Below are 24,286 nucleotides of genomic sequence, written 5' to 3'. Positions count from 1 at the left end.
AAACCACACCCACTCACTCTTTAAGGTTAAGTGAGGTGAAATTGGGTTTAACTTCGCGTCCAAGATTATTGCACTTATATAGCGACGTGCATGCACGTGTGTGTGTGTGTGTGTGTGTGGCTGCTTGTACTAGTTCGGACTGATGCCGATTTATAGTGCTAGCCCAATGAGATACAATGCCGCAGTTTAACATGAATACACCACTCGGACACGGTATACTGACTCCGAGCCGACCTGTCGACAGCCAGACAGGTTAACAACAAGTACCATCTTTTAATGTCTTTTGGTATGACGCGCCCGGGGATCGAACCCTTGACCTTCCGCTCTCCGGGCGGACGCTATACCACTAGACCACGGAGGCGGTCCTCTCTAAGGTGAACGGTGTCTGAGATATTACAAGCCGTGACTGACCGTGAACCGAATGCATAGATCGTTGGTCCTGCTATCGCCGATTCGCTTGTTTAGTGAAGAGTCGATTGGTTGCATAACTGTAACATTGTTGACTGTGGTGTTAAACAATATTCAATCGCGTTGCGTTGAATTACCTATTTAATACGGCCGTAGGTGTTAAGTGGCCCAGTGGATAAAGCGGTCACTCGACTCGCCTAAGTCCAAGGTTCGATTGCCTTCATTGGTTCAATGTGTATAACAATTCCAGGGGACCCCCGCCGTGTCATAACTCGAATATTCCTAGAGGCGGCGTAATACCATACTCACTCACAGCCGTTGCTCTATTCCTTTTTTTTTTTTTTTTTTTTTTTTGTTAAACGCCACACTCAGCAATATTCCACCTATATGACGGCGGTCTGTAAAACAATCGAGTCTGGACCAGACAATCCACTGATTGACATCATGGAATGCGATGACATGTATCAACCAAGAAAGCGAGCCTGACCACCCGATCCCGTTAGTCGCCTTTTACGACAAGCATAGTCACCTTTTACGGCAAGTATGGCTTGCTGAAGACCTATTCTATCCCGGAATCTTCATGGGTCTGCTTTATTTCTAAAAACCTTTAATTGTGCCCCTCGCATTTGACAGCTTTAAACGTACGTGTAGATCAAACTGCGTACTCTATACCACGGTCTAGACAGTAATGGCGATGATCAACCTCATTTGTCCTATCCTGTATTCCTCTTTTTCCCCTGCGATTTCAGTCTGACGGAAGGAATGTCGCTTTGTTAATGACCTACAGGGTCACAAGACGCAAACAGTTGTCAACAAACCGAATTATTCAATTACGTCGTCCGCCGTTTCTGTTGATGCCTGCGTGGTAGGTCTCCGGGTAATTGATGCGGTTCATGATGCCGACGATCGTGTTGGCTTTGGCTGGTAGTCCCTTGTACAAAGTGATTAACATTTGGCGTTTCCCAAATCGTACATCTGGCTCGTATTTCCAAGAAATGGTGGGTATTCAGCTTCGTCGATCGCTCTTCCCATACTTAGGGGGCAGTCGGGTAGCCTAGTGGTTAAAGCGTTCGCTCGTCACGCCGAAGACCAAGGTTCGACTCTCAACATGAGTACAATGTGTGACGCCCATATCTGGTGTCCCCCGCTGGATATTGCTGAAATATTGCTAAAAGCGGCGTAAAACAACACTCACTCTTCAAATAATTGTGGTCGAAGAGCCGTATATCGATATTCAGGGTTAATAAGATCCGATGGCCGCGGTTCGAATCAAAGTTCGGCGGATCATCCCTCGCACTCGCGATCCCAGGTTTGTCTGATCCCGTTTCACTCCAACACCGCCGGCCTGGGCGATCTTATATAATTACCCTGTAGTTTCCCTTGGTGTAAAAGTGCACTCACTCACTTACTCACTCAATAACTCCCCCCTTCACCCCAAGTACACGGTGATCAGCTTAGTGCCTCTTGGTTAAACGCCGCTTTGGTATTATTGAAGTTATATCAGACCCGTGAAGATTCCGGGGTAGAATAGGTCTTCAGCAACCCATGCTTGCCGTGAAAGGCGACTATGCTTGTCGTAAAAGGCAACTAACGGGATCGGGTGGTCAGGCTCGCTGACTTGGTTGATGCATGTCATCGATCCCAATTGCGTGGATCGATGCTCATGATAATCACTGGATTGTCTGGTCCAGACTCGATTATTTACAGACCGCCGCCATATAGGTGGAATATTGCTGAGTGCGGCGTAAAACAACAAACCAACCAACCAACCACAGCGTGACAACTTGATGCGGGTGAAAGTTCGAATTGATGCAGGTCTTAGACGTTTACCACTTAACCACGAGCATGGTTCATAGGCTCCTGGCACTGAGGGAAGGAACTCTGCGCAGCACTTGTGGCACCTAAGACGACTGGGTCCCCCTTGTCCCTGCGCTCTTGTTGAGTGCGTGGTAGACCTGCATAGCTTCACTCACTGTAACCCAGTCTCGTTTATACATCAGTTATTCTCCCCACGCTTTAAGTCACCATTCATTATAGGACAAGCGTTGGAATGTCTCCAGGCGCCAAGTGTTCTCGCTCCAAGCCTTTGCTATAACGTGTACTTTTCATTAAATATAATGCATTGCCTTTCGGCATGGCAAGAATTAAATTGCACGTTTAACAATTCAATATCAACTTTCAAACGTGGGTTTGTTGTGGAGGATAAATGTATGCGGTTTCTCTGATTTCCCTAGGGTAGACAGTGCACTTTGAGATGGTTTGTCATTTCTGATTTCATCAGCAGCTGTTAAAGGTACGGTGTCAGTGTCAGCACCCGAGAAATGGCAACCCACGTTTGTCGAACAGATAGTGGACTTTGTTGTCGAGTGGATGTTCCCTGACCCTAAATGACCCAGACCTGATATTTGTTTAACATGCATCTTAGCTGTGAGCGGGAAAATGAGACATTTAATATTATGACGAAATATCAGATATTTAGTATTATTACTGAGAAGAAGTAGAAGTTTTATTAAATTTATTATTGTTGCTGCTGCTGCAATATTCCTAATAATGGTGTAAGACCAAACTAAATTATCACAGAGCTCAAATGATAAGGGAGTTTTTTGCAAAGTTTGATGTCCTGCTTTCTTGATGGTATGTTTTGTGGTTGCAACACGTCCATGCCTGTAAGTACTTGGCAAATTCACAAAGTCCTATAGAAGGGGATCCTGAACTTGGGAGGAATCAGTTTCTGCACATTTTTAATTTCCTCACAAGGAAATTGTACAATCAAAGCACAGACGCCGTCTGAGGCCCGAGTAGCGATACACTCAGCGTCCGCAAGTATCGGTGAGCGAAGTCAAGAGATTAACAGAAACAAAGGTTCACACATGCAGGTCCTTACAGCTGAATATGCAGACAGAAACACGTCCTGGTTCAATTTGCGATGTGTTACAATAAATACGTAGCACAGGCATGTGCGGAAGGAAACTAGGAACTATTTCTCGTTTTTCATCCGTGCCTGAATGGAGATTTAACATTCTCCCTGGTAAACTCATGTCAAATACAGCTCTATTTCGAAGCCTGGGCCACGGGTGGACCATTCGTCTGATACCTCTTGGCCGTGCCAGGATCCGCTACTCGTGGGTTCGAATCCCAAATACTTCCAGATTATGATCCTTGGTTTGCCAGCACATAGTCCTACGCATGTTTCACCAATGTTTTTATTGTCTACCACCTGTGTTCTTGGGTATCATATATTTTTGCCTTCGTCCAACACACAGCTTCACGCCATGATGTATCCTCGTGTCATGGAAGTTAGATCACTTATGAAATGTCACCGAATATCCATAGTAATATTCATGTAAGTGACCCTGAAAACTACGTCACATAAGGTCGATCATTTGATTGGCTGGCTTGTCGCATAACCGGGATGACATGTATGGACGATCTCTTGTGTCAAAATCCTAATTAGAACAGTCCACAGTTGTCTTATGATATCTTTGTCCATCATATGTTCATTTTATGTTTTAATACTGAACAAAACTATGAAAAGTCACACATATCCAGCTTATTTACAAGGTTGATGCAGGGAGTTATTCTTCAGGCTCATCATGACAGGGGCACCAAAACTCGGAATGTCGTCGCACAACGCGAACTGGCGTGCAGAAACGTAGATGTGTCTAGTGCTGGCAGGGTGGGTACATTATGCCCAGGTTGTAATGATCAGTGAGGCACTAGCTTGAACCTCATCAGGTACAAATTGGTTACATTTGCAGCAGAGTTCATCATCACTTGTCACATCACTCTCGTACGAATCCAAACTATCGTCCTGATGCGCGTTTGACCGTGAAGTTCCAGAAGTACTTGCATTCGTCGCAGTAACAGTATTTTTTTTCTTTTTGAAGATTTACTTTGTTAAGTTGCTTGCTTGCTTTTTGGGGATGCCGATTTCACAGTCTGGTGGGAAATAATTTTATTCAGAATGACGTCTTCGGCGGTGGCCTTGCCCCAGACAACAACGCTCAGAACGTTTCTCTTTTTAGTAGGCACAGCTTTCTTGAAAAGTACAGTCGTCTTGTCTTTAAATAATCCTGCTACATCATTGCCCCCAGTAGGTGAAGTGACATCCTTGTCTCCAGCTGGCACACTTGAATCAATAACACCAGTATCAGGATGCAGCAAACGTTCAGACGACTTAAAAAAACTGTTGATGGCGCAAAGTTGATATTGGCGGTGGTAGACTTGTCAAATGGGTAGACTCCACATTTCCTGAAAGAGGATTGCAAATTTGTTGGTGTCAGCGACAGGTTATAAGCTCTACAGCCAGGCTCAAAAACAGAATGTTTATCAACTGAACTTGAGGCATTTTCTCGCATGTATATGCCGGGGGTTGTTGTAAATGTTAGCAAAAGGTCCAATGCAACCAACATCCATTGGCTGTAAAACTTGGGACGTGTGTGCAGGCAGTTCAAACAAAGTAATGTGATGCTGACGTGCCCATTCGATCAGTGGAATAGACACGTGGGATTTATGACCATCGTACACAATAAGAAGTGGACTATCTGCAGACGCGGCGACAGCATGCTTCAGGAAATGCTCGGTCAGATAGCGTTGAAACATCTCCGTGTTTGACCAACCAGAGTTGCTTTCAGTGCCTGCTGCTCCAGGGGTACTTCCTGAAAAGAGTTCTTCCCGCATCCTCTTGTCCTTAAATACAAAATACGGTGGTATAGAACTGCCGCATCCTATAACAGTTGTAGTACTTGATCTTGATGTTGTCACTGCAGCTGGAGTACTTTGACTTGATGTGATAACTGATGTTGGGGTGTGATTCTCAACAAGTCACTCTTCATCAATATTATACATTCGATGAGGGCATGTCTTCAGGTTGTACTTATCCGAATGTGTCCAAGCTCGTTAAAATAATGAGTGAACGTCTCCTTTGAGGTAGCTTTCGCTCTCTGTATCTCAAGGGATCGTGGCTTCTTCACTGATAGATCAGGCCATCGCTTCATAAACCCATAGAACCACTGAAGTGATAGGGGTTGTTCATCCTTTGACTTCTTCCCAACAAATATTGCTAGGTCTGTGACAATAGTAGTAACCTCAGCCCTTGCAAATTTGCCATGGCGTCAATATGTGAAACAATTCCCTGTTCTTCTCCTATGGACAATAGTGGTTCTCTACCAGTGGTACTACATTCAATAGAAAATTTTCCACTAATCCTGTCATGAAGTGGAACAGCAGAGGTAGTGGCAGTTCTCCTAATTGCCTTTCCATTCAAAACAGCATTATATGCCTTGCCTAGTGCTGGCTGCAGACAAGTACCGCCTATATTGGCCTTTTCTGGTTGGTTCACCATTGGTCAAAACCAGTAAAAATAAAGCTTTATTTAACATATCATCAAACCTACAGAGACAGAGGTTCTCAAAAAGCGTACAGTTTTCAATAAGAAATGATCCTTTCTTGTTTCCATAGTTTTAAAATTTGGCGAGGACATCACGTCTGATCACGTGACATTTACACCATTTACACCATTTACATTCACGTGACAAGCAGACGATAGGTGTACAGTCGATTTATTACACTTGACATTTTATTTAAACTGATGAAGTTACATTAGTGATCTCGGGTTAAAAAGTAGTTGTTTGCTGAATTAGAGCTATAACTTACGTTTGGTAACTTGACACGGAGCATTTTCCGATCCCAGCGAACGAAAGCGGTGTTGCTAGAAGATTAAAGCTGCAGGTACTGTAATTTCTCGTTACATATCGCGAGAATTATCATTCAAAATGACAGATCGAAGTTGTATAAATACTTGCAATAGATGTGATTTGTAACGTAAGTAAATGATTGTTTGTTTGTCTGTTGTTAAACGCCGCACTCTGGGCCAGACAATCCAGTGATTGAAATCATGAGCATCAATCTGAGCAATTGGGATGCGATGACATGCATCAACCAAGTCAGCGAGCCTGACCATCCGATCTCTTTACTTGACTCTTACGATAAGCATAATCGCCTTTTACGGCAAGCATACGGCAAGTTAATGAGGATTCTGGCAGGTCTAAGGGACGCAACTCTGCCACGTAAGCCTTGGTAAGTGATCACTGTGGTAACCAGACGTCAGATGATATTTGATTTCTGATTTGCATAAATAAACTTGCACAAGTAAGTATACACCCATGTTTGATGGTGTTTGAAAATGAAACAATCAAGAAATGATTATTCGATGGCGATGTATTTCACACGCGTGTCATAGTTTTGGATGTCCCTTAAGTTTCAGTGTTTAAGTGACTGTTTTCAGCCTAATAATGTTTTTATATAAATCTTGTAACGTTTTCGTCTAATCCAATTTTCAAGTGTATACTTTCTTTTGTCCGGCACTGTAGTTTTGGCATTCCGGTACATCGCGATGTAGTTGTGTAAAGCATGCACGATGCACGTGAAGGTGTTACAGCCTGAAGCTGCAGCAGTGACCGTGACCCTCACGTGAAGGCATTTTACTACCGCTTCACATAGTAGACGGCAAATTAACATCAAGAGCCCATAATATTGTGTTAGCATCCTGGTACAATGTTTGTTGAATATGTGTAATATCTTCATCAACAAACAACATTTCAATCAGGAATTAGCAGTATATTTGCCGGATTTGGAAACTAATGATAAATATTCTAGTTTACATGTTATTGATGAAGCTTTATCTAGCTTAATATGGGCCTAAACAGTTATGGGATTGCATTTTCGTGCGACAACTTTAACAATAATTCTCTGTGAGTGGTTGATATTTCACTTCTTGGAGCCTTAAATGGTTATGTAGCTTCAATGTCTGACATAAACGGAGCCTGGGGCTGGAGCGCATTTCTACAGGTTTGTTCAAAGTAATATAGACATTATATGTGTTTTTTGGTTTGTGATCAACGGTTAAGTACTGTCTCATTGTCAGGGGCCAGTTCAGAGGCGGATCCAGAGGTGGGGTCCAGGTGGTCCGCAACCCCTCTTTGCAAAACAAATGGAGTATGTTGTAGGAAGTAAAATTATCTAAGAGAGACGATTTTGATGTTTGGACCCTTCCCTTTTAAAAATTGCTTGTCGTGAAAATACGGGTTAGAATAGGTCTTCAGCAACCCTTGATTTCCGTAACAGGCGACTATGCTTGTCGTAAGAGGCGACTAACGGGATCGGGTGGTCAGGCTTGCTGACTTGGTTGATGCATGTCATCGATCTCAATTGCATGGATTGATGCTCATGATATCAATGACTGGATTGTCAGGTACAGACTATTTACAGACCGCCGTCATATAGGTGGAATATGTCTGAGTTCGGCGTTGAAACAACAAACAAACAAACTAAAAAGGATGGATCCGCCCTTGAAGTTATTCACATAACATGGACCCAAGAGAGCAGTGTTGCTTTTATGTAGCTTCTGTGTTTTTACATGCAGCTGACCCGTGAAGGTTTCGGGGTAGAACAGGTCTTCAGCAACCCATGCTTGCCGTAAAAAGGTGACTATGCTTGTCGTAAGAGGCGACTAATGGGATCGGGTGGTCAGGCTTGCTGACATGGTTGATGCATGTCATCGATCCCAATTGCGTGGATCGATGCTCATGAAATTAATCACTGGGTTGTCTGGTCCAGACTTGATTATTTACGGACCGTCGTCATATAGGTGGAATATTGCTGAGTTCGACGTTAAACAACAAAAAACAAACAAACAAACTAAAAAGGATGGATCCGCCCTTGGAGTTATTCACATTACATGGACCCAAGAGAGCAGTGTTTCCTTTTTGTAGCTTCTGTGTTGTTACATGTAGCTTATGTTTTTTGTACCCGTAGCTTATGTGACAAGAGAGTATAACATTCCACTTTCCACCCTTGCCGAACAAGGCTGGAATTTCGGCTGGATAACCGAGTCTAAGTCAAATCAAAATCGCGTAACGAAATCGACATCCGCTTCGTAAACAACATAACGATTGCCGTGCAGTGTTCGGTCGACTGCAGGATTTGTAAAGCATGTGTTCCGTCAACTGGGCGTCGACAGATATTTTCCAAATCATGTTTTCAATCAAGACGCTCAAGTGTTGTGCTACCATCTACATGCACTGGGTGTCCGAGACGGAGAATGTGAAGTGTTTCTTCAATTAAGTTGATCAGATCGTCTTGTTAGGACGCCGCCATTTGGTTTGAACCAAATGCAAGTAGCATGAGAGGTGGAATCCGATTGGTCAGTGGGAGGGACATTGAAGCGACAAAACTCGTTGGGCCACTGGTGACTACGGGAGCCTTTTAGGGAGTATGGGAGCCTTTTAGGGCCATTTGTTTGGGTTTTTTTCCGATACTATCTTGAAATTTCAAGATACTAAGATGAAATTTCAAGATACTATCTTGAAATTTCAAGATACAGAAGTTGAAATTTCAAGAAAATAAGTTATCATCCTAAGATGTAAAAATACGTTTGAAGTGAATAATCTTGAAATATCAACTTAATATCTTGAAATTTCAACTTCTGTATCTTGAAATTTCAACTTAGTATCTTGAAATTTCAAGAAAGTATCGAAAAAAACAAATGGCCCTAAAAGGCTTCCGTAGGTGACGCTACGATCAAGCCACGAAATTTCAGCCAAATTCGGTTGATGCCTGTCATCGTATACCAAAGGATGAATGGTTAAAACATTTCAAAAAATGAAATCCGGATTGGTAAACAAGCAAAGCATTGCTAACATATACCGCTCCAGGTAAAAAAAAAAGATTGCAGTTGGTAACTTAATATGAACATGTTCTTGTTGAATATACAGTAAACTACGGTTATAACGAACTCAAAGGGACCACTCATTTTAGTTCGTTATAACCGTTGTTCGTTATAAGCATATACACAGCAAATAGCTGAGACAAAAAGAAACAGTTCGTTATAAGCGTGATCGTAATAAACGTAGTATATGTGCAGTGCATAAAAATAATCTGTAACCGTAAACTAGGTGATGGAACGATAGATGAATAATGAATTTATTCCATAACAGGGCCACCGGCCCATTACACAACGAACAAATCACATTTTATTTACATTTAATGCCCAACACTTTATGCCCTTTTCCACAATATTATACTGGGAGGAAAAGACCTGGCTTAGAATAATATTATCCTGCTGCTGTATCAAGTATATCCAATACAATAAACTACGGTTATAACGAACTCAAAGGGACCACTGATTTTAGTTCGTAATAACCGTAGTTCGTTATAAGCACATATACAACATATATACAACAAATGGCCGGAACTAAAAAATAAGTTTGTATATCTGTCAGTTCGTTATAAGCGTGTTCGTTATAAACGTAGTTGACTATACTTAATAATACTGACATACAGAGTGGCCCCCAGATCAAGCCGACCCAATTCGTCACAAGCATCGAAGAAGGTATCGACCTATTTAGTCTTAAGATATCTTTACAAAATATATCAAACACATTGGTGACACCATGAGATGGATGAAATCGTATCCTTATTGCGTAGATTGGTGTTTATGATGTCAATCACTAGATTGTATGGTCCAGACTCAAATATCTGTTTTTTACGGACTGTCATCGTATAGCTGTAACATTGCAGAGTGCGACATTAAGCAACTAACAAACAAACAGAACCTTAATATGGTCTTACAGCATTTCTTGCTGACTTATCAATAATTCCGAGATATATTTATCAACATTTGTTTGTCCTTCAAATGTTAAAGATCATTATAGAGATTAAATTTGTGTTTATTGCATTGACGCATTGCTGAGAAAACAAATGGACGGAATCTTGTCTCATTTAACTCCAATGCCAGATGTAACCCGTTTTAAGAATAAAAACATCTTTCCCGGGTAGAGATAAAGAAAACACTTTGTAATTGATGTGCAGTTTTGTATTATGTACTAATATTGGAGGATGAGAAGATCGGGGTTTTTTCATTTGTGCACAACCGTTGGCACAAGATCAGTTCCAGAAGTGGCAGAAAATGCGAGAATACTTTGCAGATTTGATCAAGATCAGTGGATTGAGGCTGATTAGAAATCTTCATTTGAATGCATTACGTTTTTGTCTTGAATACAGCTTGACAATTATCTCAAAGAGCATAACCTTTCTTGAAGCGGCGTATGAACGAATGCTTGTTGAAAGTCAAAACAAATTCTCACTAGAGCGATCAGTCAAATGCAAAGTCATGCAGCTCTTCTAAATGGTACAAGGCAGCCAATGTCGTTTTTCGCTTCTCGAATAATTTCCGTTTCAGGTGATGTCCCACTGTGATAATTTGCTGTTAAGATTCACTCTACTTCATTTCATTAATTACATCAATTTCTCTCTGATCGCTAAGAAATCGTATCTTTTAGTTGATCATCACGTAAATCGACAACCAATCTCTGCGCAGAAAATTGACATCTGCGGGACAGTACTTGCGTCATGACGTCACTATCGTGTTTGATGACAAACCGAGGGAATGAAGTACACACAGCGTCGGTTTTCTTTGTTCTATCGCAGAGCCAGCACAACACAGCTGTCATTAGTGAAATTAGGAATTAGTCCCCCATGAACAAGTGATTTGATAATAATTTAATTTGGATTCGCTTTTTACGTTTTAGGTAAAGATGTAAGCGGCCTCAAGGCATACCAGTGTTCTTCCGACTGGTGGGATCACTCCGCCGTAATAGGTGAGTGTCAAAAGGGCGCTTTGCTTCCAAGACGCGCGCAATTAAATCCGACACGGAAACGAGTCCCTTGGAAGATCTAGTATATGGATCATTAAGAATCTGTTTTACAAATAACATGATTACAAACACGTAAATGTCAAGTCTGACAAAAGGGGAAATAAGCATAATCCTCAGTGAATAGGACATTCAACTGATTATATTGTGTCCGGCGAGCGAGAGGTAATGTTAAAAATCAACACGATGGACAGAATGACTTGTGGATTGATTCAGATACTGTTATATGCTTACAATGTAGATACCGGTATGTATGAATGTAAGTCTATATTTATTCCTCTTTTGTTTCAGCGGAGCTGTTGTTTTTACTGTGGGGCGTGAGACTGTGTATAGTAGTACGAAAAGCGCCGTCAGAGTTCAACGAAAGTCGTTTTATAAGCTGGGCAATATACAACGAATTTCTACTTTCTTTATTTCTCAATGTGTCAATGTAAGTTCACGTTTGAATACATGTTTACCATTTTTAGTAAATTTGAAGCAATTATTGTATTTCTGTTGCAGTAACTATACGACAGTAAACTACGTTTATAACGAACACGCTTATAACGAACTGACGGATAAAACGAAATGTGTTTTGATCCCGTCCATTATCTGTATAGTTGCTGTATATATGCTTACAACGAACTATGGTTATAACAAACTAAAATTAGTGATCCCTGTGAGTTCGTTATAACCGTAGTTTACTGTAGGCGATAGAGTTATATACGATTTAGTCCCACTGCAAGAGTAATAAGAACATTTAGGTATGTTCAGTGTTGTACGGCGCCGCATCACGAGTTGTGTCCCTTGTGTTGGGATATACTTGTGGTAAGTTCGAATCCCAGATCCACCCAGACGGTGATCTGAATACGACTAAGCGTCACCTTGGACTCCCCCTCCACACCCGTGAAGATTCCGGGGTAGAATAGGTCTTCCACAACTCATGCTTGCCGTAAAAGGCGACTGTACTTGTCGTAAAAGGCGACTGTGCTTGCCGTAAAAGGCGACTGTGCTTGTCGTAAGAGGCGACTAACGGGATCGGGTGGCCAGGCTCGCTGACTTGGTTGATGCATGTCATCGATCCCAAGTGTGTGGATTGATGCTTATGACGCCAATCACTGGATTGTCTGGTCCAGACTCGAATATTTACAGACCGCCGTCAAATAGCTGTAATATTGCTGAGTGCTGCGTTAAACAACAAACACACAAACAAAAACTCCCCCCTCGGACACACACTCGGACACACCATGTTGTTTTGAAATAATGTTGTACTTTTGGAAAGAAACATTAATCGAACTTCTTTAGAAATTAAAAATAATTGAGGTTGCATATGAGGTATTATTAATGGAAATGATTGGAGGGTATTCAATCTTCCAATCTTTTACTCGCGAAATGTTCTCCAAAGTTGCGATGGTAATTTCCTTTTCAATGAATTCAATTCTTTTTTAATTCTGAAATTTTTCGGCGTTTATTTTGTTTCCATATGTATTAAAGACACGAGTTGACATTGATTGACAGCAGAATGGAGTACATGACATCTTAGTATTTAATATACTCGTATTGTCAGGTCGTTATTATTTCTGAAGAAAAATAACTTCAGCCATCTTGTGGATTAGGTTTTCCCCGGCCACCAAAAGTTAAGCATCCATCCCCAGAAGAGATGCAAAACATCGTCGCCAATGTAGTTCCCCTTGTGGCGTGACGTACTTCAGGGACAGGAAACGTGGCGGAAATGTGAAAATAAAACTGAAATCTGAGATAATTTAAACATAATCTGCTAGCAGTTTTTCACTAAATTAGGGCGAAAGTAATACCTCTAATATGGCAATCCTATCGATTATCCATTGCATGCGTGTCTCTTTTTGTAGTATCAATTTTCAGCTCCAGGTGCACACTTGTTTAAACATATAGTAATTATCTGTAGACGGACAGAGGATAGTAGTGTTTCATGAGACACAGTACGTAATAGACCCCTGAAGATCCGGGGTAAAATACAGGTAGATCTTCAGCAACGGTAAAAGGCGACACTGCTTGTCGTAACGGACGACTGTCGGGATCGGGCAGTCAGGCTCGCTGACTTGGTTGATGCATGTCATCGTATCCCAATTGCGTGGATCGATGCTCATGATGTCAGTCACTGGATTGTCTGGTCCAGACTCGATTATTTACAGACCGCCGTCATATAGCTGGAATATTGCTGCGTGCGGCGTTAAACAACAAACAAACACTACGTAATATGTCACCCTCAAGGACGTTGAAACACTCACCATACGAAACCTCGTTAAGTGTTTCCCGTGTACCATCAAGGACATTGTAACTCACTTAGCAATTGCTGATCCCTCGGGGTTCGCTAAATATCTGCTGATCCTTTTGGGTTCACTGAACATCTGCTGATCCTTTGGGATTCGCTGAATATCTGCTGATCCTTTGGGGTTCGCTGAATATCTACTGATCCTTTGGGGTTCGCTGAATATCTGCTGATCCTTTGGGGTTCGCTGAATATCTGCTGATCCCTTGGGGTTCGCTGAATATCTGCTGATCCTTTGGGGTTCGCTGAATGTCTGCTGATCCTTTGGGGTTCGCTAAATATATGCTGATCCTTTGGGGTTCGCTGAATATCTGCTGATCCTTTGGGGTTCACTGAACATCTGCTGATTCTTTGGGGTTCGCTGAAGATCTGCTGATCCTTTGGGGTTCGCTAAATATATGCTGATCCTTTGGGGTCCGCTGAATATCTCCTGATCCTTTGGGGTTCGCTGAATATCTGCTGATCCTTTGGGGTTCGCTGAATATTTGCTGATCCTTTGGGGTTCACTGAACATCTGCTGATTCTTTGGGATTCACTGAATATTTGCTGATCCTTTGGGGTTCGCTGAAGATCTGCTGATCCTTTGGGGTTCGCTAAATATATGCTGATCCTTTGGGGTCCGCTGAATATCTCCTGATCCTTTGGGGTTCGCTGAATATCTGCTGATCCTTTGGGGTTCGCTGAATATTTGCTGATCCTTTGGGGTTCACTGAACATCTGCTGATTCTTTGGGATTCACTGAATATTTGCTGATCCTTTGGGGTTCGCTGAAGATCTGCTGATCCTTTGGGATTCGCTGAATATCTGCTGATCCTTTGGGGTTCACCGAACATCTGCTGATCCTTTGGTATTACAATAGACGAGATTCCGCTGTTCTTGGGGCCGTTCACAAAGCGATTGCAGCGCTAGTATTGTTACTCTGTAATCGTGGCGCTGTGATGGCTTTGTGAAACGAACCCCTGGCCATTTGAAAGCCAAGGAACCGATCACTATGGCAACTTGGCACCCCGAACAATATGGCCTGTCATTTTATTGTTACAACTGTTAGCACCTCGGAAATGTTGGCTATGCAGTTGTTGAAGGTCGTCTTCATCACGACATCAGCGTTATCATAGCCAGATATTGTTCAGCATATTCTTCACCTCATCTTGTGTAGGATTTGTCATGTCAAGTACTTGGTAATAAAGTTATCGTGATCATGTTTCTTTATCAACTTGTGATTAGACCCGTGAAGATCCGGGGTAGAATAGATCTTTAGCAACCCATTCTTGCCGTAAAAGGCGACTATGCTTGTCGTAAGATGCGACTAACGGGATCGGGTGGTCAGGCTCGATGACATGGTTCATGCATGTCATCGTATCCCATTTGCCTGGATCGATGCTCAATCACTGGATTGTCTGGTCCAGACTCGATTATTTACAGACCGCCGTCATATAGCTGGAACATTGCTGAGTGAGGCGTTAAACAACAAATTAACAAACAAACGACTTGTGATTATGAAAATTGATTATTTATATGATTACTAATACGTATTATCTTTTTCAGGATATTTTTGAAAGATCCCTTCCCCACCAACCCTGACTTGTTATACTTAGTGGTATTTATTCACACCCAGCTAACGACAACAGTCACCTTGGCGTTCCTCTTTGGTAGCAAGGTAAGTCCACGCCATGTTTAAAACGTCAACCGCCGGCACAGGTAGCCCAGTTGTCTAAGGCGCCGCAATTCGCTGTGCAGAGTTGCGTCCCTTGGGCACGCCAGAAACCTATGATTGTGGGTTCGAATCCCGGTTCGCCCCGATTATGTTTCTAGGTTTGGCAGCACCATACCCGTACTCGTGGGTTTCACCGAAGTGGTAAACGTCTGAGGCCTGCATCACATCAGGCTTTCCTCCCACATTAAGCTGACACACTGTGATATAACTGGAATACAGTTAAAAGCGGCATTAAACCCAACTCACTCACTCACTCAATTGAAACGTCAACCCCTGGCGCAGGTAGCTCAGTCGTCTAAGGCGACGCTTCATTGAGCAGAGCACCGTCCTGAGCCATATCAGAAACTTAATTAACATTAATTTTATTAAATTTTACTTTTTTAAAGTTGCACACGTGAGGTACACACTTGCTCATCGCATTCCACTGTGTATTATCTATCGTCTTTGAACGTTTAATCACTTGGGCACGTCATAAACCTATGATCGTGGGTTCGAATCCCGCTTCTCTCTGATTTAGTTTCTTGGTTTGTCGGCACCATACCGTGTCCATTTCACCAAAGTCGTAAAGGTGTAAGACCTGCATCACTTCGGACTTTCCTCCCACATTAAGCTGACACGCCGTGATATAACTGGAATACTGGTGAAAGCGGCACTGAAACAAACTGAGTCAGTCGCTGTTAATACAATGAAAAGTATTTGAAAAAGACGCTTAAATAAATTTGACAAAAAATTCTTTCCATAATTATAAGCGATCTCTGCTAAAAGCAGAGTCCATTCTACGATTCCTACAATAGGAGAATGTTTTTTTGAATCACTATCAAATAATGGTTATACCATGTGTCACAAACACACGAAGAGGCATGTCAATTTTTCACTTGAAAAAAAAACCAAGTCAAAATAGGGAAATGCATCGGACAACATTTTTGTCACAGAGTCGTAAAATTTGGAATTTCCAAATGTCCTCCAAGTGTCTACCGTAAAAGTCTTTGAAAGATTTACTGAGGTCTTGGCAGATATTAGTTTACAATATTTACATTTCTTCTCTTTTTTTCACCAGTGCTACCTTGTGCTGAAGTCCAGTTCTGGCCCAAAAGAACAACAAAACCAGCAACAATCAACAATGCTGAGTAGGGGCTCAAAATACACCCTCGGGGCCAAGCCAGCAACTGCCATGACCAACACTGCGTCTTCAAACGGCTACGGAGACCGTGTTGACGAGGCGGAGTGCGAGAGCTTTCTGGAGAAGGATATACAGGTAGTTGTCTTGGATAAGGACTTAAAGGTACTTAGATTGGATATCAAGGTACACATTTATCGTGTCCGCATCGTTAATGCATCTGCTTGCGTAATGTGATTGTGATCTCACTGCTTAAAGCACAGCTAAAGGCTCTTGTCCAATGAACATCGTTATGTGATCACGTGCAGTGCATTTACATATCCGAGCACGTGATTCACGTGTATTCCATGTTAATTACGGGTTTCTGTTGTGCTGTAAGATGGAGAGCTCGTGACAGTATATTATCGGCATTTTGTAAAAATCACGTGATACATACAGTCGTCGGTGTGGAATTTTCATCCGTTTGAAGTAAGATACCATTATTTTTTCTCGTATACATTGAACAGGTGTTCTTGTTTTTCATTCTGACATTCGTGGTCAATTGTCCCTCGTCTTGTTTCTTGCATATCAGACCGCCTCCGTGGTCTAGTGGTAGAGCGTCCGGGGTTCGATCCCCGGCCGCGTCATATCAAAAGACGCTTAAAGATGGTACTTGTTGTTACCCTGTCTGGCGCTCGGCATTAAGGGGCTAAAACAAGGACGCGTCGGCTCGGAGTCAGTATACTGTGTCTGGGTGGGGTATTCATGTTAAACTGCGGCATGGTATCCCAGTGGGCTAGCACTATAAATCGGCATCAGTCCGGACTAGTACAAGCACACACACACACACACACACACACGCACACGCACACAGACACACACACACACACACACACACACACACACACACACACACACGTTGCTATATAAGTGCAATAATCTTGGACGCTACGTTAAACCCAATTTCACCTCAACTCACCTCTTGCATATCATCAGAAGAAATTTAATTAGCCATCTGTTCCATTAGAGGATAATTTCGGCTAGTGCCCCAGTAATAAATTTTGTATATACCCTATTGAAGTTAGTCGGACGCGGGGTACGCACTTGCTCATCGGATTCCACCGTGTATCACCTATCCTTTTGGGTACGCCAGAAACATATGGTCATGGGTTCGAATCCCGGTTCGCTCCGATATTGTTTCTAGGTTTGTCAGCACCATACCCGTGCTCATGATTTCACCAAAGTGTTAAACGCCTGAGACATGCATCACTTCGGGCTTTCCTCCCACATTAAGCTGACACGCCGCGATATAACTGGAATACTGTTCAAAGCAGCGTTAAACCAACTCACTCACTCAGACGTTTAATTAGGAGATAACTGTGTTTTCAATGCAGGGCTATGTTACCTGTAGTTTTGACGGCGCTGAACTAAGTTGTCCACCAATTGTCAGTCAGTACCCCCTTTCAATTCGAGGGGCGGTGGGGTAGCCTAGTGGTTAAAGCGTTCGCTCGTCACGCCCAAGACCCGGGTTCGATTCACGACATGGGTACAATGTGTGAAGCCCAATTCGAGAATGTTTTTGAATGTTGCCTTAACGTTTCGAACATTTTCAAACAGAAATTAAACTATTTGAGTTTGGTTCGTAGTTGATGTTCTCTCGAATTCTTTGACATAGTTTCTCATTTTCGTTTTGATTTCTAAGTAAGATCCATCTTCCCCAAGGCAAGAGTGTTAACTGACTTTAAAAGTCAAGTTTCCACCCTTGCCGAACTCGGCTTGAATTACTGGGCTCGATCGTGGCGCCACCAGTGGCTATTACCAGTTATGTCCCTTCTAAGCCTCTTCTATGGACCAATCAGATTCCACCTCTCGTATCACTTGCGTTTGCTTCACACAAAATGGTGGCGCCCAGTCAGGACGATCTGATCGATAATCAAGATCTATATTGTGATAAAAGGGGTCTTACATCGCGAAATGCATCAAATCACGTGAGCACCTTGATTAAAAACATGAAAAGATTTGGAAAATATCTGCTGACAACGAGTTGGCGGTGCACACGTTTTGCAAATCCTGCAGTCGATCGAAATCTGCACGACAGTTTACGAACCGGATTTCGATTTCGGTGCGCGATTTTGATTGGACTATGCATAGACTCGTTAATCCAGCCAAAATGTAACTCCATGATACCAGCCTAGTTCGGCAAGGGTGGAAACTGGACTTTTATGGTCAGTTAACTCTCTTGCCTCGGGAAGATGAGAAAGGTCAGTCCCTGACACAAAATCATGTTGTCGGGAGGGTGGACAAAAAAGTAAACTATTTTGGCTTAGTTAGTAGTTGACGTCTTCTATGACATGTTTTCTCATTTTCGTGTTGGTTTCTAACTTAAGACCAAGCTCTGACCCGAATTAGGGGCACGGGTGGCCCAGTCGTCTAAGGCGCCGCGATGCTGTGCAGAGCTGCGTCCCTTGGGCACGCCAGAAACCTATGATTGTGGGTTCGAATCCCGGTTCGCCCCCATCATGTTTCTATGTTTGTCAGCACCATACCCGTGCTTGTGGGCTTCACGGAAGTGGTAAACGTCTAAGACCTGCATCATTTCGGGCTTTCCTACCCAGTAAGTTGACACGCCGTGATCTAACTGCAATACTGTTAAAAGCGGCGTTAAACCCAACTCACTCACTCACTCTTACCTTAATTCACATTGGGATTGTAGAGCCCTCGTGAAGAGAACCACTGTCTTACTATTTTATCTTCGTGTCCCAGTTGAAAAGATCGATGCTCATGATGTCAATCACTGGATTGTCTGGTCCAGACTTGACTTAAAGACCGCCGTCATGTAGCTGGAATATTGCTGAGTGCGGCGTTAAAAACAAGCAAACAAACTATTCTATCTATTTATCGAGAATTCATACAAGCAAAACCCCGATAATATACTGTCTGTCGTTCTTAAGCAATTAAGTGACCCGTGAAGATCCGCGTTATATTTGGTCTTCAGCAACCCATGCTTTTCGTAAGACTAACGGGATCGAGGGGTCAGGCTCGCTAACTTGATTGACACATATCATCGTATCTCAATTACGCGGACCGATGCGCATGATGCCAATCACTTGATTGTCTGGTCTACACTCGATAATTTGTGCAGCGTTAAACTACAATCTCATTAAAACCAGATCTTAGTTCTCGCTATCGCTATCAGAACGACCTTTCATCCGACCAATCAAAGCGTCACTTACCAGATCATGAAAGTGACAGTCGGAATGTGTTTTCTAAACATGCCACCTCGTAAACGTTAAAACGGGGTATTCCGAACGACAGTTACGGCCCGTACGACTGATTCCGTCAAAATCATCGTCTGTCTCTCGCTTCCGTAGGATAAACATTTGAACGGAGGAGGCGCTGCACAGTACGTGGGAAGCACTGCCATACGATCGCAACGATATATTAGATATTCCGGATTGTTCTTCTGTTCAGTTTTCAAAATTTTAATCGAGAACTGTGTCAACATATTTTTCAAGCGTAGTCTGAAATGGAAGTCGCCAGGTTGAAACGAGTGCCGTAAAGCTCGAGAAAGCTGCTTTCTCATTGGCTGATATCGACTTCTTGTTATTCGTTTCAGTGGTCGGTCAAATTTCGCGAAAGGTCTTTCTGACGTGACCCGTAATGGGTTGTCCTCAGATCTTTGTTTAGCGGCAGCGAGAACTTAGATCTCATTTTAATGAGATTGCGTTAAACTACAAACAAACAAACGTTATTACGGGCATTGCAAGTTTCATTGTAGCGAGGAGATAGGCGCTAGATCGATGTAGGGGTGTTACTAGATTTTCTTCAAGACCAGTACCCGGGACTGGTTCCATGCATGGGTACAATCTGTGGATCCCATTCTCGGAGTTCCCCAGCCATGGTAAAGAAGAGATAGCAGTGATGAAAACAGGCCTATGTCGGCACTGAGGTACTACTGCAGTCGACATCACAAGACACAAAAGCAGCTACGTAAAATGAAATCAACACCGTCCCATTTCTCATATGTGTTTTCATTCACACACTCGAATTTGTTCAAGGTGTATGAATATTTAAATTTGTTTATTGCTGCACATTATGACAACTGACGTCACTGACACGAACCTTCATCCAATAAACCACTCACTACCACCTCCCTAGGTGTTAACACTGCCTACATGTAACTCTACCACCTCCCTAGGTATTAACACTGCCTACATGTAATTCAACCACCTCCCTAGGTATTAACACTGCCTACATGTAATTCAACCACCTCCCTAGGTATTAACACTGCCTACATGTAATTCTAGCACCTACGTAGGTATTAACACTGCCTACATGTAATTCTAGCACCTACGTAGGTATCAACAATGTCTACATGTAACTCTACCACCTCCCTAGGTATTAACACTGCCTACATGTAATTCTAGCACCTACGTAGGTATCAACAATGTCTAGATGTAACTCTACCACCTCTGTCGGTATCAACAATGTCTACATGTAACTCTACCACCTCTGTCGGTATCAACACTATCTAGATGTAACTCTACCACCTACGTAGGTATTAACACTGTCTACATGTAATTCTAGCACCTACGTAGGTATTAACAATGTCTAGGTGTAACTCTACCACCTCTGTCGGTATCAACACTATCTAGATGTAACTCTATCACCTCTGTTAGTGTTAACACTGTCTACATGTAACTCTACCACCTCCCTAGGTATTAACAATGTCTACATGTAACCCTACCACCTCTGTCGGTATTAACAATGTCTACATGTAACTCTACCACCTCTGTCGATATTAACATTGTCCACATGTAACTCTACCACCTCTGTCGGTATCAACAATGTCTACATGTAACTCTACCACCTCTGTCGTTGTTAACACTAACTACATGTAACTCTACAACCTCCCAAGGTATTAACACTGCCAACATATAACTCTACCACCTCTGTCGGTATCAACAATGTCTACATGTAACCCTACCACCTCTGTCGGTATTAACAATGTCTACATGTAACTCTACCACCTCTGTCGATATTAACACTGTCCACATGTAACTCTACCACCTCTGTCGGTATCAACAATGTCTACATGTAACTCTACCACCTCTGTCGTTGTTAACACTAACTACATGTAACTCTACAACCTCCCAAGGTATTAACACTGCCAACATATAACTCTACCACCTCTGTCGGTATCAACAATGTCTACATGTAACCCTACCACCTCTGTCGGTATTAACAATGTCTACATGTAACTCTACCACCTCTGTCGATATTAACACTGTCCACATGTAACTCTACCACCTCTGTCGGTATCAACAATGTCTACATGTAACTCTACCACCTCTGTCGTTGTTAACACTAACTACATGTAACTCTACAACCTCCCAAGGTATTAACACTGCCAACGTATAACTCTACCCCCTCTGTCGGTATTAACACTGTCTACATGTAACTCTGCCACCTCCGTAGGTATAAACTCTGTCCACATGTGACTCGTCAAGCCTAGGTATTAACACTGTCTACATGTGACTCGTCCAGCCTAGGTATTAACACTGTCTGCATGTGACTCGTCCAGCCTAGGTATTAACACTGTGGGGGTTTCCTGTTCCAGGAGGAGTTCAAGAGACTGTACATGCAGCTTGAGACACTGAAACAGCGGAATATGAAGATAGGCAACCGTCACCTTCAGTACAAACTGTCCGCCATGACCGAGGCTGCTCAGAAGGATGACCTCCCTGACTCCACGCCCTCTACGCCTAACCTTAACGGCAAGAGGATTATAATCAATCTAGACGACTATCATGAATCGACCAACGTATAGCGAATGTTGTGTGTCACACGTATTCGATGCAATAGTGTTCCTGTGTGTACAGACAATATCTGCAATGATGTCTTCGAGCATGCCTGGAGAAGCGGAAGTTTTGTATTTAGAATTACGAAGACTGGAGCGTTTTTGCACACATGTTGAAACGCTTCATTCTGTTTGAATGGACGTGTGAATGACGTTTGCCTTGTTCTTCGCCATTTTGATGGCGGGTACGATCGACAGACGACTACAGTATTGTTATATTACCAAGAATTATTTCTTTGTAATTTCCCCACGGTGTTTGTGTGTGAATGCTTATTACCGCACACGGAATGTGTTGTCCCGAGTGTGGGATTGTTTGCGATCTCACATCAAACGCGTTGTCTCAACGAAAAACGCCACTGTGAGATTGTTTGCGAGCTCACCCCAAACGCGTTGTCCCAACGAAGAACGCCAGTATGTTAATGCGTGTGACTTCCCACGAAACGCGTTGTCCCAACGAATAACGCCAGTGGGGAGTCAGATATTTGTGATTTCTGTGCATCTTTGCTTCCATGGTATTAACGGGTACCAGCCCGTGCCACTAATTGCTCAACATGATGTAGACTCTAAGATACCAACTTCACGCAGCTCCAGCTTCGACCCCTAAGCTGAATGCGTGAAAATCAACGTCTTGCTTGAACACGATACAACCCATTCGTGACCAACTCGTGTTATTCCGGAACAAGCCGAATAGCGACTCGTGGGTCCCGTCTTAGCGCAAACGGGCATACCTAAAACAATTGTCAACTCGTTGCGTAATGGTTCACATATATTTCCAAATAAAGTATATATATTTCAGATGCAATTTAAAGCACTTCTGGACACGCGGAATTATAGAGTATGATTGAACACATATAACTGTGTCTTGGATTTGTTTTTAGATGCAAGACATATGTAAAATTCAAAAAGTATTTCTGAGGGATTCTTTGACGAAGAACTTCAATTCTGATTGGTTTATCATATTTTCGCACACAACTTTCATCGATAGGGGGACGAGTCTTCTTGCAGGTTACGAAAGGGGGCGAGTGGTGACGAATGGATACAACCAATATTAGCACATACATTGTAACGCTAGAAGGTTGGTTTACTTGATTTCTTGCAATGTATAACTACACATTTGATTGAACAGGTGACTCCAAGATTACACCATGTGTCGTTAGGAGTATGACTAATAAAGCACAATGTATACATTCTCAGACTTGAAAACTGCATGAATTATCCACCGCTGTATACAGCGAATATAAGTCCAGATATTTTATAAATTGCTGTCAGAAGAAAGTAGATTGTCTTTTCCACATAGATCGTAGCAAGGATTCAAGAACATTCCTCAAACAACTTTGATATGTTTTAATACCAAATATGTAACGTTTTGGACCAATCACTATATTAATCGTTTGAAAAAAAGACCTTTGGGTCTTTCCTCGAAGTTCAAGTCTGGGCTGAGGCTATTGTGTTCCTATCGTGTAGTTTCATTGTACCAGATGTAACATCATCAATACTTCACGGAGATATGTATGTACACTACGTTCTTCCATCACGTATATGCATACATACGACCGATCAACCAATGAAAAGAGGCCGTGGAGAAATCACGGAAGTCAGACGAACTCCGTGCATCAACTTTGTGCGAACCCTACCCTGAAGAGTACATGAGCGCAAGGCTGGCACTGGGTGCACGAGAAATATGGCCGTTGTAATCTGAGCGCTCATTGGTCAGAACACCCGCTGGACGCCGGCCGTTGCTGCATGGAACGAGACCCATAGCGTCAGTATGTATTCACAGGTTATGGAGGAACGTTGTGTGTACAAGGCTATGGAGTATTGCCGATGGAACTGTAACGAAGTTCCATCTGTGTCCTTAAACGTCAGTTGTTGAACTGGTGCTGAACATATCTATCACTTTCAAGTCAAATATATGACCTATTGACTCTTCAGGAAGTTCATGCTCCTTCACTGCAAATACTCAACCCTGAATATACGTCAGTAGATCCGTGTGTGTTATGAATGAACGAGAGAAATAATACCTTAATATCTGTGAATACTCTGTATTATTAAGGAATTGCATGTGTACATATAGCGTTGACCTTAGCAATGACAGTACAAGTTTGTAATATTGTTTTAGTCAATAAATGCACTTTGATATGCATACATGCATTAATTTTGATACCCATGTCAATTGAGCACCGCTAGTCAGTATTGATTTTTCCATGTC

General features: G+C 42.5%; 1 protein-coding gene and 1 pseudogene across 2 annotated transcripts in view; one reads left to right on the top strand and one right to left on the bottom strand.

Moving 5' to 3' along the window:
• The window catches only part of LOC139446204 (probable G-protein coupled receptor CG31760), a 266,996-nt gene extending 244,232 nt beyond the window's left edge, over positions 1 to 22,764 (top strand). Inside the window, exons 10-14 of one of the 2 annotated variants that reach the window (XM_071227532.1) lie at positions 10,998 to 11,066; positions 11,412 to 11,550; positions 14,953 to 15,064; positions 16,179 to 16,376; positions 21,838 to 22,764. In XM_071227532.1, the coding sequence (XP_071083633.1) occupies positions 10,998 to 11,066; positions 11,412 to 11,550; positions 14,953 to 15,064; positions 16,179 to 16,376; positions 21,838 to 22,047 (728 nt within the window). In that variant the 3' untranslated portion in view covers positions 22,048 to 22,764. Of the gene's footprint in view, positions 1 to 10,997; positions 11,067 to 11,411; positions 11,551 to 14,952; positions 15,065 to 16,178; positions 16,404 to 21,837 lie in introns of both variants that reach the window. The other variant, XM_071227523.1, reaches the window with a different exon arrangement.
• On the bottom strand, positions 4,212 to 5,789 carry LOC139444185 (uncharacterized; annotated as a pseudogene).
• Positions 22,765 to 24,286: the final 1,522 nt, after the last annotated feature.

This window comes from Haliotis cracherodii, unplaced genomic scaffold, assembly GCF_022045235.1.
Source record: "Haliotis cracherodii isolate W230 unplaced genomic scaffold, xgHalCrac1.p SCAF_10, whole genome shotgun sequence".
Lineage (NCBI taxonomy): Eukaryota > Metazoa > Mollusca > Gastropoda > Lepetellida > Haliotidae > Haliotis > Haliotis cracherodii.
The sequence above is the reverse complement of the archived record's forward strand: the minus strand, read 5'-3'. Positions and strand labels throughout refer to the sequence as shown.